At 35.3% G+C, this 17,123-nt stretch overlaps 2 protein-coding genes across 2 annotated transcripts; both read right to left on the bottom strand.

The window, feature by feature from the left end:
* Positions 1–286: 286 nt before the first annotated feature.
* Positions 287–1,048, bottom strand: LOC136797471 (uncharacterized). Its single transcript, XM_067054046.1, has one exon. It carries the CDS (start codon positions 1,046–1,048, stop codon positions 287–289), a length of 762 nt encoding a protein of 253 aa, XP_066910147.1.
* An 848-nt stretch (positions 1,049–1,896) lies between these two features.
* On the bottom strand, positions 1,897–3,823 carry LOC136797616 (uncharacterized). Its single transcript, XM_067054205.1, has one exon. The coding sequence runs from the start codon at positions 3,322–3,324 to the stop codon at positions 2,566–2,568; it is 759 nt and encodes a 252-aa protein (XP_066910306.1). The 5' UTR covers positions 3,325–3,823; the 3' UTR covers positions 1,897–2,565.
* Positions 3,824–17,123: the final 13,300 nt, after the last annotated feature.

Raw genomic sequence — 17,123 nt, 5'->3', positions numbered from 1 at the left:
AATGAGAAAGAACAAATTATTTCCAGAATTCTAGAACACAGCTCATTAACTTCGTTTCTTGACCAAAAAGTTAGGGAAGGCAAAAATTATGTTGCCTAAGTATGAAAATCCTGCTATGAGTTTGTCAACAACAACAAAGTCGAACCCAGTTCCTTAGCTCTCTTTTCATTATTCAGATAAGCTCACGATTATATCACATTCATCAGTAAAATCAAAACGTGGCGCAAGTGGCTCTGGGTACGAGCTTTCCAAAACAGTGCAAAGAATTTATTCTAATGTGTTCAATTTAATGGTTTAAGAAAGCTAACACCATACCGGTTAACGTATCAGCAGGAACCATTCTAGCATTCCCATTTCCACGTTCCAAAGCCTGTCGATCAATAATCTTTTTACGGATTAAATTCCCACCAATAATGCGGCCTAATGTTTCATTTTCCAGCTCTGGATGGCCTTGGAAAGATAGAATATGATCATCATATAGTAACGCTTCGGCCTTGCAAGTTGTCGAAGAGGCAACTGTGATTGCATTCTTAGGAACTGTGTAAACTTCTTCACCATGTGATTGTGCTACCATTATGTTACTTGAATGATATTGCAAAGCTTGCTTAAACCATACTTCATCGCTTAACTTGTTGGTAAAATTCACTTTCTCAGCACCGTATATAAATTTACCGTCTCCGATGGGTTGGACAACTCCACCAAATGTCTTTGCAATCAGTTGATGTCCGTAACAAATTCCGAAAAGTCGGACAGGCTTATTTCTGTTCTCTTTGTTGTATTGATCGAGTTGAATGATAAAGTTTTGTAAATTCATGATCCATTGATAAGGATCGTTTACACTATGATGTGAACCGCTGATCACAAATCCGATGTAGTTTGGAAGCTGACTTATTTTTGGTAAGGACCCAGTTACACCGTGAATGACTTCATATTCAAAACTATCATCAACTTGTTGGAATCGTTGTAAGAAATATTTTCCAATCCCTGCTTCACCCTTCCATTTTTCACCATCTTCGGTCATGATAAATCCAATCTTTTTCGGCGACATTTTTGTCGAAGAGTATTTTACTGATTGTAAATGAGCTAGATTTACTGTTTTAACTTTTATAAGCTTCTTTGTTGACAAATTTTGTCGGTTGTACTGTGTTAGTATGTTTCTAAAACGAGAATAGTTCATAGTTAGAAAAAGTTGTGAATTTAAAGACAAAATGAAAGGATAAAAATCTATCATTTTTGATTTTTTAATAATTTATCGGCATTAATTTTCCTTGAATAGTATACAGACACCTATTGAATTTACAAAATTCAAATATTGATAATAATATTGAGAAATTTAATTCAAGAAAATTATATTATTGATGAAATGGTATTTTTTCAATAAAAATACATGCTCGCCTTCGATTCAGTATTTTAGAGCATTTTTAAATAATGAAACAGGCTTGACCACCACGTGCGGTTAAAGTTTCTCAAACTTTATTTCCTAAACTTTTAACTCTATTCGTCATAATTTTGAATTTACCTCGGAATTTAACTATAACTAAAATTTTGCTAGAAAAAATATTTGATGAATGGGAAAGACTAAATTGTCTCATCATTGTTAGTCACTGTGTCAATTCTTCTTAACACATATTTTAGCTAAACATTCGAAAATCTCTCGGAAAATTACCAATCTAACATTAGACGATCCTATCGTCTACACAAGATCACTAAAAAAGGGAATAGTTTAGGAGGCGTGATAAATTCGGGTGGATTAAGCAGTTGGTGGAGGTGTTTACAGTGTTACGTTTGTTCCAAACTCTACCGCCACTTTTCCCGTGAACCGCCCTGGCGCCCTGACTTTGCGCTAATATATTTTCCCGCGGTTACTGACCCTCTAAAACGGACGATAGCATCGTCTAGTTTAACATATATATTTATAATCTGGGAGCAAAGATGAAACTAAAGATGATAAGTGATGGATGTTAGGGTGTCGGTAATGGTATCTTATTTATGTACAATGTATGAAATTACAAACTAGAGAAAAATATTTTCATTTAAGTATCTCGTGTAATAAAGTGCAGTAGTTTCATTATCTTACTTTTTATGGAATGGATTCTTGATAGTTAAATGTTTACAAACTTTGATAACAGAGAAAAGGAATACTTTTTTATATTATAACCCCTTCTCACAGACCCACTGGGACCCCTTCCCACTGGAAAAATTGGCCAACACATCGTCCCCTGTGGAATTATACTTCAATTTTTGTCCCCACTGAAAATAGTAAAGCAAAATATGCACTCACTGCAAAATATCATGCTATTTTTCCAATCTCCTATAAATTTTCTGACTTGAAAACAATGGAATTTAAATCCCTAGCCATAAAAAAATATGGGAATATCGATCCCCATCGAGTTTCAGTTCGTTATTTTTACCCCAACTGGCTGAAAAGATCCTACCGGGTCTGTGAGAAGGGGATGATGATATGAATATTTGAACTCGCCAAGAAATGTCTCTGGTGTGAGAAAACATCCATCGGTATCACCCAGATCTACGAGGCGAATACGTGATAAGAAATTCCAAACGCTTTCAGTGTTTAAGAAATCCTAGCACAAAACCGGTCACCAAATCATAAGGTACCGTTTCCACTTGTTGCTTTCCAATTTCAAATTCTTCAGAAGTAATCATATTGTTTTTAAGAAAGTTGCAACCAACTAGATTAGTCATCACTTCAATCTCAAATTCCGGATGCCCTTGTGTTGAAAATATGTTACCACCGTATGCCAAAGCCTCTGTTTCACACGTATTTGATGCAGCAACGACAATGGCGTTATTAGGAACTTTGCTAACTTCCTCACTATGAACTTGACACATCATTACTTCATTTTCACACTTCAATGCCTTTTGAAACCAAGATTCAGGTGTGATCGTTGAGTTGAAGATGATCTTCTCAGCACCGTATATCCATTTATTATTTGCGATTGGTTGGACAAGTCCACCAAATGTCTTTGCTATAATTTGATGTCCAAAACAAATTCCGAAAAGTCGGACAGGCTTATTATCGGTTTCTTTGTTATATTGATCGAGTTGAATGATAAAGTTTTGTAAATTCATGATCCATTGATAAGGATCGTTTACACTATGATGTGAACCGCTGATCACAAATCCAAGGTAATTTGGAAACTCGGAAATATCCGGTAAAGACCCAGTTACACCATAAATGACCTCATAATCAAAAGTATTATCAACTTTAGAGAAACGTTTTTTGTAGTACTCTCCTTTGCCAGCTTCTCCTTTCCATGCTTCAGTATTAGATGTTATTATCAATCCAATTTTGTTTGGAGACATACTTAGGTTGTATTTATATGCAAATCTGACTTGCGATTCAAGAAAGTGCTCTATACCATCGGTAGAGCGATATATCAGTCAAGAATAGATACAAATTTATTTTCCGATTCTGACTGAAGACTGCCTGAAACGGCACGAAACTCCGAGTATCGGAAAATAAATTTGTCTCTATTCTTGATTGATAGGTTGTATTTATATATGACTGGTTGTTGGAAGAATTAAAATTTGCAGTGGGACCTGTTATTAACTATGTCACTCACTTTCAGTTTTTTTGGTCATCATAGCTACCTGGCTAAAGTAGGACCTTGGAAAGGAAATAAAGTTAGTAACACAAATTTTGTACAAAATTCATCTTTTACCATAATATCAACTCCATGTATACTTTGGTCTTCATCTAGCTAAGCTTCCTCGTTAATCTGTTTCGTGTCTACTTTCTCTAAAAAGTAATTTAAATTGATTGGTTAGTGGGTAAATCAGTAATTTACACTTCTAGTTATATGTTTATAACCGGGTAATCTGATACCGACAAATCTCCTAAGAAACTCTTTTAAATTGACTAATGGTCTGAAGTGAATTACCCAATTTAATGGAAGAAAATGTACTTTTTCCCAAGATTCTGCTCAAAAAATTAACTTAACGAACTTACACCAAATAACGAAAAGTTTGTGTGTTAGCAGGGAAAAGACAAATACCATATACCTTCCTAGCACAGTTTCTTAGATTCATTGGGTCATCATTATAAAGTGACAGACTTGTCAATCAAAATTTCTCTATTGATTACAAAATGTCCTTTCTAACATGAGGGAACATAAACGTCCTCTGAAATGGCGAGAGAGAAGTTTTAGACTCAAAACTTTTGATATTGGGTTCGGTAGAAAATTTTTCGTAAAGTTTGGCTAATGTACATGTGTTCTTTTTGCTGCACCTTTTTCATCTCGAATTCATAAACCATAGACTAAATGAAATACAGCGAATCAGAATAAAAAGTATCAGAATATCAAGCTGAAGAACTATCTTTATCAAGAAGCAAAGAAGGCTTGCGAATCCACGATTCATAGCTCATCCTATAGTTATTGTAATGTATTACCAAAAAATATCCAACCACATATCTTCAAAATAAACTCTACTGTTATTTTTGACACAAAATGTTCTCATCAGCAACCTATCGACTCTTCATATTCCTAGTATATATAGTCTTTTACGATTACTAGTAGAATTTGATAAATAATGCACGAAGGGTCTATCTTAGAGACGTTCAGTGAAAAAACATAATAGCGTTCAATGAGAGTATGTCTAAAGAACATTTTTCGTCCAATAAAAACGTCAGAGTTAAAGCTATCGTCCAATGACAAGGCTTTAATCATAAAACAATAGAAAAAACTGTCGACTCAGCATCTCAGTTTGCGGAGGCGTAACGGAGGTTTGTGGTACGATAGACCGCCTAGTTTTACAGACCTAATGCTTATGTAATCAAAGAAAACATGTCGTGAGACGGACAAATATTAACATTTGAATTCGTTGCTTTACATAGCACACTTTTATAATGCGATGTCATGATGAGTGTCCCGCTAAAAAGCCTGCTGAATCATTTTGAAATATTGCTTTTGATTTCAAGATTACTTCTACTATGTTTTTTTTTTGTATGGTTTTTGAGCAAAAGTCGAAGTTTCATTTTTAGTTTTTACACGAAAACCAGTTACCTTATCCAGGAAAAAAATGTCGGGGGAAAGTTTTGAGGGGGTGACGAAATTTTCCCCCGACTAATTAAAACCCCGACATTGTTTTCCCCGATAAGGTATGCAGAAATTGTTCATCGTTGCAAATAGCCCATATTTGTACAATATCACGCATCAAGCTTTATAATGGACATGTGATCACCAGTTTGCTTTTTCAAAACCACGCTGCAATTACGTAAAAAGTACCCAAACTCACATCAGCCAGCGAACCACGCGCAATGGCCTGATGAATTTGTTACTAGGAGTATGACCTGTACAAAAATTATTCTCGCCTTTAAAACCAATGCAACATTATGTAACAGTTTTGTCAACGCATAAAGCATTAAGTTCATCAGACATAAATTGACAGCAAAATAAGATACGTATAAAACTCTACTCTCAATTTTCATTATACACGCTCTTTTGAAAGTAGAATATAATCTCATAAAATTGACCAAAAATTAAGACATAAGAGTATGCTAAGAAAACCATCATCATAGAATTTGGCAACACTGAACCAGCCACTTATTCCCCAGCAATGCTAAAAATCTTTACAAAAGTGCAAAATTCTTATGTTTTGGTATGTAATTTAGGTTTTGGTATGTATTGCATGTTAGATTTAATTCAAATCGCAACTAAGAATACCGTAAGAATATTTCATGATGATTTTTCCTGAAACTTTAAAAATATTAATATGATGAAATTGAAAACCATAATTCCTATGAAAAAGCTTGCATATGAGAATAGCAAGAGTGACAATTAAATCCAAGATTGAGATCAGCTGACGCAAGCTCAAGACTCAGGACAACTATTTTAGGTTGAGTTAACGGGTTAAATTGGTTCTATCTATCATGAACATATATGAAACGACTGGACATTCATCTCCTTTGTATTTTTAAAGATAATACACTGCTAGCTTCGTTCTTGCTAACAACGTCAAAACTTCGACAAAAGACTCTGCTGTTCTACTCTACTGAAGTCTTTTAACTATATCATTTACAAAGATAACAGAGGCAAAATCATTGTCAGCTTGTCAAAACTCCGACTATTATTTCTAAAGTTTGAATCAAAAGTATGAAATTTTTTTTGAGAGTATGGGATTCAAATTATGATATTCTTATGAAACGGGCTCTCGACTTTGGCATACTATTTTTTTCAAGTCATAAAAAAATTATCGGAGTGACATAAGTGATTCAAAAGTATACACGCAGTCTCAAGTGAGTTACGGCATGTCCAAGGTAAAAGTGAACCAGTTCCACTCACTTTCCAAATGTCAAACATAGCTAGAAAGAAGCGCCATATGATGTAGATCAACGTGATGGGTGTTAGAAAAATTTAACTTGAGGCTATAAGAAATTATAACCCAAAAACCTGTATTATGACGTCATAAACATTACGTAACATTACGTCACAAAACTTAAAACTTAAATAACTCATAAACTATTAATGATATCAATATGGAATTTTGACAGAACAAATATATCGTAATTCTCTAGAAGTAAAATTTTGTAAATCTCCTGAAAAATGATGACGTCAGCATTTTTAAGCTATTTTAGTTTTTCGGCTATAAAAAATGACGTCATCATTTTTTTCAAAAGATTTTTAACTCAGAAATTTTCTTACATCAATATCTATTTGTGGTCAAAATTTGACGTTTATATGACTATTAGTTCACGAGATATTCAAATTTTTAGTTTTATGACGTAATGTTATGTAATGTTTATGACGTCATAATACAGGTTTTTGGAATATAACTTCTTATAGCCTCAAGTTAAATTTTTCTAACACCTATCACGTTTATCTACATCAAAAGGCGCTTCTTTCCAGCTATGTTTGACACTTTGAAAGTGAGTGGAACTGGTTCACTTTTTCTTTGGACATGCCGTAACTCACTTGAGGTTGAAATTTTGCATTTCAGTGTTGAAAAATGTTGATAAAATATATTGCAAACTTATGAAAAATTTTGAGAATAATTCTTTTGTGAATTACGAGTAATTTTCAAGCTCTATGAATACTTTTACCTTAGTAATTCAAAGAAATAAAATTGTGACGGAATATTTTCAGATTTTTTTAATACCAATTTTGAAACACAGGCGGCAACGAAGCTCACTTCAAAGACACAATAGAAGATAGACGTCCAGTCGTTTATATGTTGGGGCCGTCCACATAGTATGCGTACGCACTAAGGGGGAGGGGGTCTTCTCAAAAGCGTATGCTTGCGTACAGGTGGAGAGGAGGGGTCAAAGGAAAATGTACGTACGCAGAGAAAAATTTTTCATAGAACTTTATTGCTTGTTTTTTGTCGACTTTTACGCTTCTTATTATACGCATCAAGGAAAGGAAAAAGTTTCTTAATAAACATTGAGTTTCATGTATGAAATAAAGGTCCGAACCAAACGATTTGAATTCGAAATTTTCTTCAACTGAGGGGAGGGGGGGTGAATGAAAAAGTACGTAATTGTCAGGAAGGGGTATAGCAATTTGCGTACGCTTGCGTACAGGGGGGAGGGGGTATTCGATTTTCGATATTTTAGTGCGTACGTACTATGTGGACGGCCCCGTTCGTGGTTCTATAAAGATTCGTTAACCCTATTTGTATTAGGCTTTTAGGGTGGCTCAAAACTAGGGGGAGGGCTGTTCCTGTACCATCCCTTAACTTTTGATCTAGTGCCGTGTAACGGGAAATATTTCTCGAACAGGAAGGTGGAAAATTTCCCGAAATGGCTAGACTTTCCAAATCGGGAAGTTTACCAGTTTGTTTCCCGATCGGGAAAGTGGCCTCTGAGCACTCCGGAAATGCCCGTGGAAAAAAGTTTAATACTTTTCCCTCTTGTGTAAAAAAGGATGGTAAGTAAATAATATTCACCAGGTAGTTAAGAAATCCACCGGGTAATTGCTTCTACTTTCCCTTGTGAACGACGGACCGAGTCCGAAACATGTCGGGAAAAATCAAAATATAATTATAATAGCTGCATTCTTTTTCACCGTTCAACACGCCACATTCTCAATTAACAACTTCCCTGTTTTATTTTGTTTTTTTTTCTCGATCGGGAAACAAAAATCTGCTTTGTTTTCAAAAGTTCTATTTCCCGTTTGGGGACGATGAAAAGTTCTTGACCAAAGCAAAACGGGAAACAGAAAAGTGATGACATTTTCAATCTGCTGTAAACAGTTTCCTTTTTCTTTCGGGTTATTTTACCTTCCCGTTCGGGAAATATTTAGGCAGTAGTTGCCTTTTTCATGTTGTGGTGGTACCGGCGACTGACATAGCCTAGTTAACTAAGCCCGTATTCACAAGGCTAGGACACACGGCTTAAATGGCAATATAGCGTTTTTATTATATTTATTACATTTTTTATATTTACGGATTTTAAGTTTGCCTTGGAATAGTTATTCAGTCACAGCTTAACCATCAGATTTATCCAAGTGACTGAATCAAACTAGCTTAGATTTCTAGGCTACGACTGACAGGGAAAAACTCTAAAAAAGATTTGATTCTTATCATTCTGAAAATCTGCAAACCAATTCTGAGTTTGGACTTTGGTTTTTCTGGCATTTAGAAAAACAACGAGACTGAAATAAACAAAAAAAAATAAAAAGTTTTGAGTCTGCATTTTATACACCTTACATAGATTAAGGGGACCCCCGGGAGAGGGCCAACAACCCCCGTAGCGCTGTTTCTTCAACTTTTCAGGACTTCGGACCCCTTTTTTTGGAATCTTCAAAAAAACATAAAGTATCAAAACCTGGCGAAAAACTTTGACGTTGACCCGAACCCAACTCGAGATCCCTAGTGCAAGAGCACACTGCGCTACCATTAGGCTGACTTCTGTTGAAAAAATTAAAAATTTTAAGGGTCTTATCCCTCGGTCAGATAGACAAGACCTACGTTAAGAATATTTCATCCTCAATTTTGGCACTTTCTTAAGATAATTGACCCTCTCATCCAAAGTACACTATTCTTATAAAAAAAAGCGTTTAATTCTTAAAGCATTTAGAAGATTTGACCAATTGTTTGTCGTAAAACGGCTGATGCAATAACGCCAACGCGCTTTATGATGAAATCATAATGAAATTATAGCGCATCCCGACGCATACATATCATTATAACCTGGTTGTCCGAGAATAAAATCGGGGAAAAAAATGTTTGAAGGTGGGCCAAAGGGTGGGCCAAGGGTAGGCCATATGGCCCGGGCCAGAGAGGTGGGCCAGGTTTTCTACCTACCCGTAAGCGGAGTCGTTTTTTCCCGCATTTGCGCTTTTTTGCAAATCTCCGACGTTAAAGAGCTTGAGCTTTAGCTTCTTTCTAGCTTCGGCCAATCAGATTTAGCTATAATCACTTGGTAAATGCACCAACATTGAATTTAGCGGGAAACTCGCCTGTTCACGGTTTGAATTTTTTTTCAGAGAAATGTATAAAATTTGCAGAAATGTATAAAATTTGCACCAGAAATAACACAAAAATAGTAACATTTCTCGTTGTTCAAGCGGTAAGTAGTAAATATTTGTTAATTTTTTCTGTTTTGGTTTTTGTCATCTGTAAACTGTCAGAAAACTTACCAAAACAGGCCAAAAGCAAAAGAAAAATCATTACAGTAAAATAAATTATCTAAAAAGTTTAGCTGAATGTAGATTTTTTCACTTCAGTTTGAAACTAAGTGCAAGTGTAATTGAAAATATGAAAATGTACATTTTATTCTCCACTTTTACATGGTTGTGCACATGAGACTTGATGAGATATATCAATCAACAGTAGTGTGGTGGGTCGACCAAAACTTGGGCAAACTTGGCCAGGCAATTTTAGAAGATTTAGATTGTGGTGGTTTAGAAACTATGCAAGCAAAGCAAGTAACAAAATTCGACCCTTGTAGTGCAATCTCACAGAAACACACCCTTACAGTGCATTTTAAGCGGGGCACATGATGTAGCCTGGAATTAGTGCGCCCTACGTTACGACACCGAATATATTTGGTGTGAGGCAGTAATTATTTTTGGCGTATTGGTGTAAATCAAAGCTTTTCAAGACGAGAGGAGCACCACCATTCAAACAGAAGGTGATATAAATTGACCGTCAGTCGAACATGGTTTTTTTTCCTATTTACGATTTTGTGTTTCCAGGGGTTTTGTTGTTTGGCAGTGTAGACCTAAAGCTCTAAAACAGCATCTAATAACATGAAAGCCAGAATATGATTCTTCAATGGGAATCAAAACTATAAAGTGCACTTACAAACATCAATTTGTCAGATCTAACAAAATTAATAACCACACTGTCATCATTGACAATAAAACAAACGATTTTCTGTCAAGAGCCTTGTAAACATTCCAACAACTTCCATCGAAATGATCTATCACAGCTCAGTCTACCATTTTTAGCGCGGTCCGAGGATTGAGCTGAAAACGCTCCGCGAACTCCTGCGCGGGTGAAAAACTTCAATCTGTCAATCATTTTCTCAAGCGAAGAGTACGCGAAGCGATTCTAGCTTTACGATAGTGCCGCGGCTCATCAATGGATAGTATTCAAATATCATTATCCCTTTATCTTCATTCCTAGAACTTTTGCAAAAGAAAGGAAAAATAGAAAAGTTGTATTTTTTACTACTCTATTCACCATACTGAATTTGAAAGATCTTCTATGTGGCGTTTTTTTGCAAACTTCAAAAAACTGATTTTTGTCCCGCCTTTGCGGGACTTTAGCTTAAGTGCTTGAGTGCAGCATAGGGTACAAAGTCCAAACATGTGTTTCCCGTAATTTTTGTGTGAAGAGTTAGGTCTACACTGTTTGGAATTGATTAACGGCTGGAATTTCAGTCAGGTTAAAAAAGGGGTACTTTTACCCATATTATAATAACATTACCCTCGTCTTTTTTGTCATTCTATAAGTATTTACAAATTTTGTATTCTGCTGTGCGAGTGAGGACCCTGCCGAGGCACCGGACTTAACGAACACCAGACACGCGAAAGTCCGGTGTAAAATGAGAATTTGTTTCACCACCGGACAATCTCTACACCGGACTTAAGGAAGTCGAATGTCCGGTGTCGGAGAAGGATATTTTTTTCCACCGGACAATCAAAACACCGGACATGACAAGTCCGGTGCGTTCGGTGTTTCTAATTTTTTGTTTCATAAATGTCCGGCGTCCAAAATTCCCTGCATGCAACACTGGACTGACACCGGACTTATTGTGTCCGGTGTAGCGAAAGGATACTTTTTGCCACCGGACAAATACACCGGACAGTCCGGTGCGTCGACAGGGTCCTTGCGAGTGTGGCTCAACAGATAATGCACTGGGTTTCTGATCAGAGACTCTTACATTTGGTGGTTCGAATCCCAGCCGGGTCGATATTTGGAGAAAGTTTGAAATATCAAATTCATAGAAAAGTTAGTAGAAATCAGAAAACAAGTCTCAGAAAGTCAGAAAATAGAAAAGGAGATAGAGAGATAGGAAGTAGAAAAACAGAAGGAGGATGTTCGGTTGACGGTCAATTTCTATCACCTTCCCATTCAAACACCCGAATTCATTACGCCAGGTTTAAACACATCCACCTCGCTCTCCCTGTGTCCTCTTGATCGCCATAGCCATATAACGACGTAGAGTGTTAATTCATTATAATCCCTAATCCCATTAATTCCTAAAATATGGCTCATGGTTATGATTTATTCAACTTTACACTTTTATTTCTTTCCTAGAAGTACCGACAATCCAAGCTCTTTTTCTACAAATTTTGAACAACTTTTAGTTTTAGGCATGAGAAGATCAAATTTCTCAGAGCTTTTGGGGGCTTCGCCTCCAGAACCCCCACCAGGGCTCAACCCTGGACCCCTTTGAGGGGCTTACATCGCCCCCAAATCCCCCGCAAGCAGAACTTCTTTTGGCGTGCACATCAGTTTAATCAAGTGTAACAATTCGGCGTGGACTTTGCATTGTTTCCACATTGGGATTTAGGCCTATATAATTTTTTTCTTCAAAATTTTGATTAAGTCAGCCAACCCAAGTTTTTTTTTGTTTAATTTTTGGCCTTTTTTTGCTGACTACATACATCAAAATTTCAAAAAACTTTTTTATCAAAAGATCAACACTGGCAAGATAAATATTTGGTTAAAATTCGAAGGGTATTGGATGAACCATCTTTGAGAAATTCAATTTTTAGTTTTCATGACATGATGTCAGGTTAAAAGCTACATCATAGTACCTTTCATTCTCAATCAGGTAATGTTTTACAATTTCACTTTCATGGAACCGTAATAACCATCATTTAGTAATTTTTGTACTATTATTCTGATATTATGATTCATGGTAGCCATCTTGAAATCAAGAAAATTATAGCAACTGTATCAGAAAATTGCCTTTTTTGGCCTTCTAGACAATCAAGCAAATCCTTGTACATTAGATAACATTCCAATTTTGTCATCAATAGAATTTCTTTTTGAGGCTTTATTTTTTTCATAAATAGCTTATAAATAGCTTTTACAAAAATTGAGCACAAATAAAGTTATATAATTGTTCTAATCCTGCAATACAGGTAGATAGAGCCACTGTGGTGGATGTTTATTCTGTATTTACATCCCTCAATTATACAGGAGGCTTTAATTTCTTATGCCTGTCATTATCAGTTTGGCAAGTTGCATAGTTTCAGTAGTACTGCAATATGTTACAATAATATGGTTTTTGCCAATGCGTTTAATTGGAACTTAAATGATTTGAAATTATGAACACCAACCAATTTTTCCAAAATTACAAGCATAATCGCACGATGGGTTATTTTTTCTTATTTGGCGTGCCCTCAAAGAGAGCAATTAATCGTTAATTGCATCCTGTAGAGAGCAATTAATTATTAATCACTCTCCAATGCGGCGCCAATGTAACTTTAACAAATTTTCTAAATTTAGACAAGTACCACATTCAATAGCAAAGTTTTTTTTTTCGAATAAAGAAAATATAATTTCTAGGGTAAGTTAATGCTATAATACAGTAAGCTTGTGATTTTGGTTTTAACAAACATTTTAGAACATTTAACATTAACATTCTAAATGTTTCAATTGTGAACTTGAAATAATAACAATTTTGAAAAAATCCAGGTTAGGAAAGTCGATTTCACTTCTGAAAAATCATAAGGGATTAATTTTTCCAATGTGTTTAGAATGTATACAGGATTCAAGGGCATTAAGCTGGCACACTCACGCAGCACCACTGCAGCAATAAAAGTTCTTGAAATGAGCGATTTTCAAGATCTAGAAACATACTTTTCCATTCATAACTTTTTTAAGGTTTTGAAGGATTTTCTGACTAACTTTTAATATCTTCTTGCTACCCTGTTACTTGGTTTTCCTAAGTTTTATAGTGTTTGTTGTATGAGTTCTTTTACCACAGCATAAAACTGCTTGACAATAGTCAATTTTATTTTGAAATGGAAAGATTGAGATTAGAGGAGATTCGAATTCCACCAGTGTTTAAAAACATAAATTTCATTTCGATTCTTTTAAAACTCCAACTTCAGCATTATTTTACCCCCTTTCTTAAAGGGGGATAGTATTTCTCAAAAAATTTAAGAAAGGGGGTTCCGAAATTTTCCTGAAAAAGAAGCAAAGAAGTGGGATGAGCAGGACGAGAGATTGTTTTAGAAGGAGATGTCGATATTTCAGCTCTATGTAGAAGTACCATATGTACCTCTATGTAGAAGTACCATAATAAATTTAAATTGTATTTACTATTTTACTGATCTAAATATATAACATTCCTTTGGATTGATTGGATGTAACTTGAAGACTTTGAAGGATCAGCACTTTTGAAGGTTGTGGGATGGTGGGAATACCGAGAAGGGAGGGGAGTTATTTAAGTAGGGGGGGGGTCAGGCCCTCTTCCACGTTTTGTTCAGACAACTGTTTTGAAGTTTCCAAATATAGAGTTAAAAGAAAACAAACAATGAAAATACACATTTTTCATGAGAACATCCAAAAATTTCAAAATTCTCAAAATGTTCTTATTTTCACCAATAAGAAATTTGGTGTTTTAAACGTAAAGTCTGAAAAACCTTTTAATATGTGTTCTTAACTTGTTCTTAAGGTTTTAGCCGTCGAAGTCTTATGTTCTTATGTTATAGTCTGTTCTTATAAAAATAAAACCGTATACCTTCTTCTTATTCAATAAATAATACTGAATTCTTTTTTTCTTTCAATTATTCCAAAATTAGGTTTTGCTAACGGCTCCATTCTCCGTTCAATATTTTATGAATAAATTGATGTTAGTTTGAAAAATTTATTTTATGCTGAATGTATAATCACAGGAAATTTATTTGTTCTTTTTATAGAGATGCTAGGAATGATATGAAAGATGAGTTTATAATAACAATCTTTGTTGGAACGCGTGGTCAAAACTCAAATGTTTTCCGATTTATCCAATGTGATTATTTAGAGCAAGTGGAATGTAGATTTTTATAAAGGTAAAGTTCGTGTTTCTTTTTTTCACTTCATTACTGGATAATGTACGATAATACATCAAGGTGTATCCAGGGCCCTAATGTGATCCAAATTCTTGGTTTAATTGGTTGCTTTATGACTTATCTTTTATCAGTCCAGTAGAATTTGTGAAGTAGTGTGTTCTGGTTTATTTCCAAAAGTACTTCCCCAATTAGTTGCAAGTAAAATTAAGGAGTCAGATAACTTTGGTAGAATTTGAACTAAATTGCTATTTTATACTCGTTGAAAAGACTAAACAACGTCAAGAATATTTTCCTACGAAAAATATTTGAAATTAAAATTGAAAATGGAGTTTTCCAAGCCCCTTTAGGCCTTTACTTTTCTTTTCCTCTTGAAATTGTAATTTGGAAGCCAATTAACCAGTTTAGTTCCTATTGTCGACCTGGTTTTCGCTACCTAAATAATAAAAAACCGGTAAATAGAAACCTTACTGCTACTCGAAAAGAGATTTTCTCAAAATCGCGAGATTTCATTTCGTTTGAAAATCAAAATCTTAATCATAATATTTCTTCAATGCTATTTAGAAATCTTGGGATAAGTCTTTAAGTTTCTGCATAAATGCTAACTTTTCAACTTTTACAGAGATGTCAATGCACTCACCCACCTTTTATCGATTCTCAAAGAAACACTTAACAACCATGCACCTATCATCACTAAACGCATCAAAGGAAAACCATCACCTTGGATGACAGAGGACCTCAAAAAACAAATGAATACTCGCGACCAGCTAAACCGACGTGCTAAAAAGTCTCGAAACAACTATGATTGGCAAAGTTATCGTCGAAAAAAGAACTTTGTTAAAAATGAAATCATACGAGCCAAAAGAAATCACTTTAAAAACGAACTGAAGGAGAATGCTAATAACCCAGACCGCTTTTGGAAAATCGTTAAGAAAATTTTTCCTGTCAATAACAAATCGAACGTTATTACGAAAAGTTTTAATCTCTCTGATGGTAAAACAACGACTGACGAAGACACGATATCTGACGGATTCTGCAAGTTTTATTCTTCAATCGCGAAAAATTTAAAGGAAAAGTCTTTTCTTTTGAAAAACTTTCTGTGGAGCTATGCAACACCCAATAATAGATACTCCACATTACCAAATTTCAAACTTTCAAGAGTTTCTGATATTCAAGTACTCAAATACCTTAAAAACTTGAAACGGAAATGTGCTACTGGGTTAGATGATTTACCTGCATCTTACCTCAAAGATATTGCTTATGTCATCGCAAAACCGTTAACCCACACCATCAACAACTCTATATCAACTGGTATTGTACCAAATGAGCTAAAATCGGCTCGGATTACACCGATTTTCAAATCAGGGAATAATCGTCAGTTTGAAAATTACCGCCCCATCAGTATACTTCCAGTTATTTCCAAGATCTACGAAAAATGCATTCACGCCCAGTTGATGAATTATCTAGAATCCAATCATCTCCTTGCTCCGAATCAATACGGATATCGAAGTAAAAGATCAACTGAACTTGCAACTGCTTACTTCTGTGATAGCATTCGACGTGAGATGGACAATGGAAAGTTGACTGGTGCAATCTTTGTCGATCTCAGCAAGGCCTTCGACACCATAGGTCATTCGACAATCATCGATAAATTGTCGAGCTTCGGAATTAACGGATTAGCAAAGGACTGGATCTCAAGTTACCTCTTCGGACGACATCAACGTGTGCGCTACAATGGATCATTATCACCTCCATCTCAGATCTTCTGTGGCGTACCTCAAGGATCCATCCTGGGACCTCTGCTGTTTCTGTTAATCTTCAACGACTCAACAAAATCCATAACCACCTGTAAAATGATGATGTATGCAGACGACACTGTAATTTTCTATTCAGATAAGAATATCGCCCGAATCCATGAGAACCTGCAAAGTGACTTTAATAGTTTTGTCACTTGGTTAGAACACAATGAACTTATCATCAACACAAAAATTGGTAAAACTGAAACGATGCTTTTTGGTACCGGGAAAAGGATCAGCATGACAGAAGATACTTCTCTTTCAATAAAACATAAAGAGAATATTATCAATCAAACCAACAGTTACAAATACCTTGGTCTCTCACTATCAAACACACTCTGTATGTCACAACACATCACCTCGTCAATCAAGGTAGCATCATCAAGACTAAACCTTTTGAAGAAAATGAGAGCATTCATGCATACAGAAACTGCCATAGTCATCTATCGATCCATGATCCTACCATTCTTGACCAATTGCAACTTTGCAACATATGGTGCCACACCCAACTATTTGAAAGAAAGGACTGTTTCACTTGAGAATCGTGCTGCAAGAATAATTGGGGAGAAAGTAAACAGCACTGATAAGATCAAAATTAAGCGAATGTGTTGTTTTGTTCATCAATGTGTATATGGTAATGTTTGTGAGCCCTTTCAAAAATACTTTGAACTGAAGAAAAAGCAAACTGCTAGAAATTTATCTACAGTGAATGTTCCAAGATTCAAATTAGAATCTGCTCGATATTCTTTCTATGTTCAAGGGGCCTTGGCTTTTAACAAATTACCAAAGAACTTTCAAATTGAGAAAGACGAATCAAAATTTCGATCATTTTTGAAAAAATATTAATAATTTT

Source organism: Clytia hemisphaerica, unplaced genomic scaffold, assembly GCF_902728285.1.
Source record: "Clytia hemisphaerica strain Z4C2 unplaced genomic scaffold, Clytia hemisphaerica genome assembly, whole genome shotgun sequence".
Classification (NCBI taxonomy): domain Eukaryota; kingdom Metazoa; phylum Cnidaria; class Hydrozoa; order Leptothecata; family Clytiidae; genus Clytia; species Clytia hemisphaerica.
Note: the sequence above shows the minus strand (reverse complement) of the source record. Positions and strands in the feature narration are given on the sequence as shown.

What these genes read in the sequence shown, in the direction of transcription:
- LOC136797616 (XM_067054205.1), bottom strand. Translation starts at nt 3,324, where the DNA reads ATGTCTCCAAACAAAATTGGATTGATAATAACATCTAATACTGAAGCA.
- LOC136797471 (XM_067054046.1), bottom strand. Translation starts at nt 1,048, where the DNA reads ATGTCGCCGAAAAAGATTGGATTTATCATGACCGAAGATGGTGAAAAA.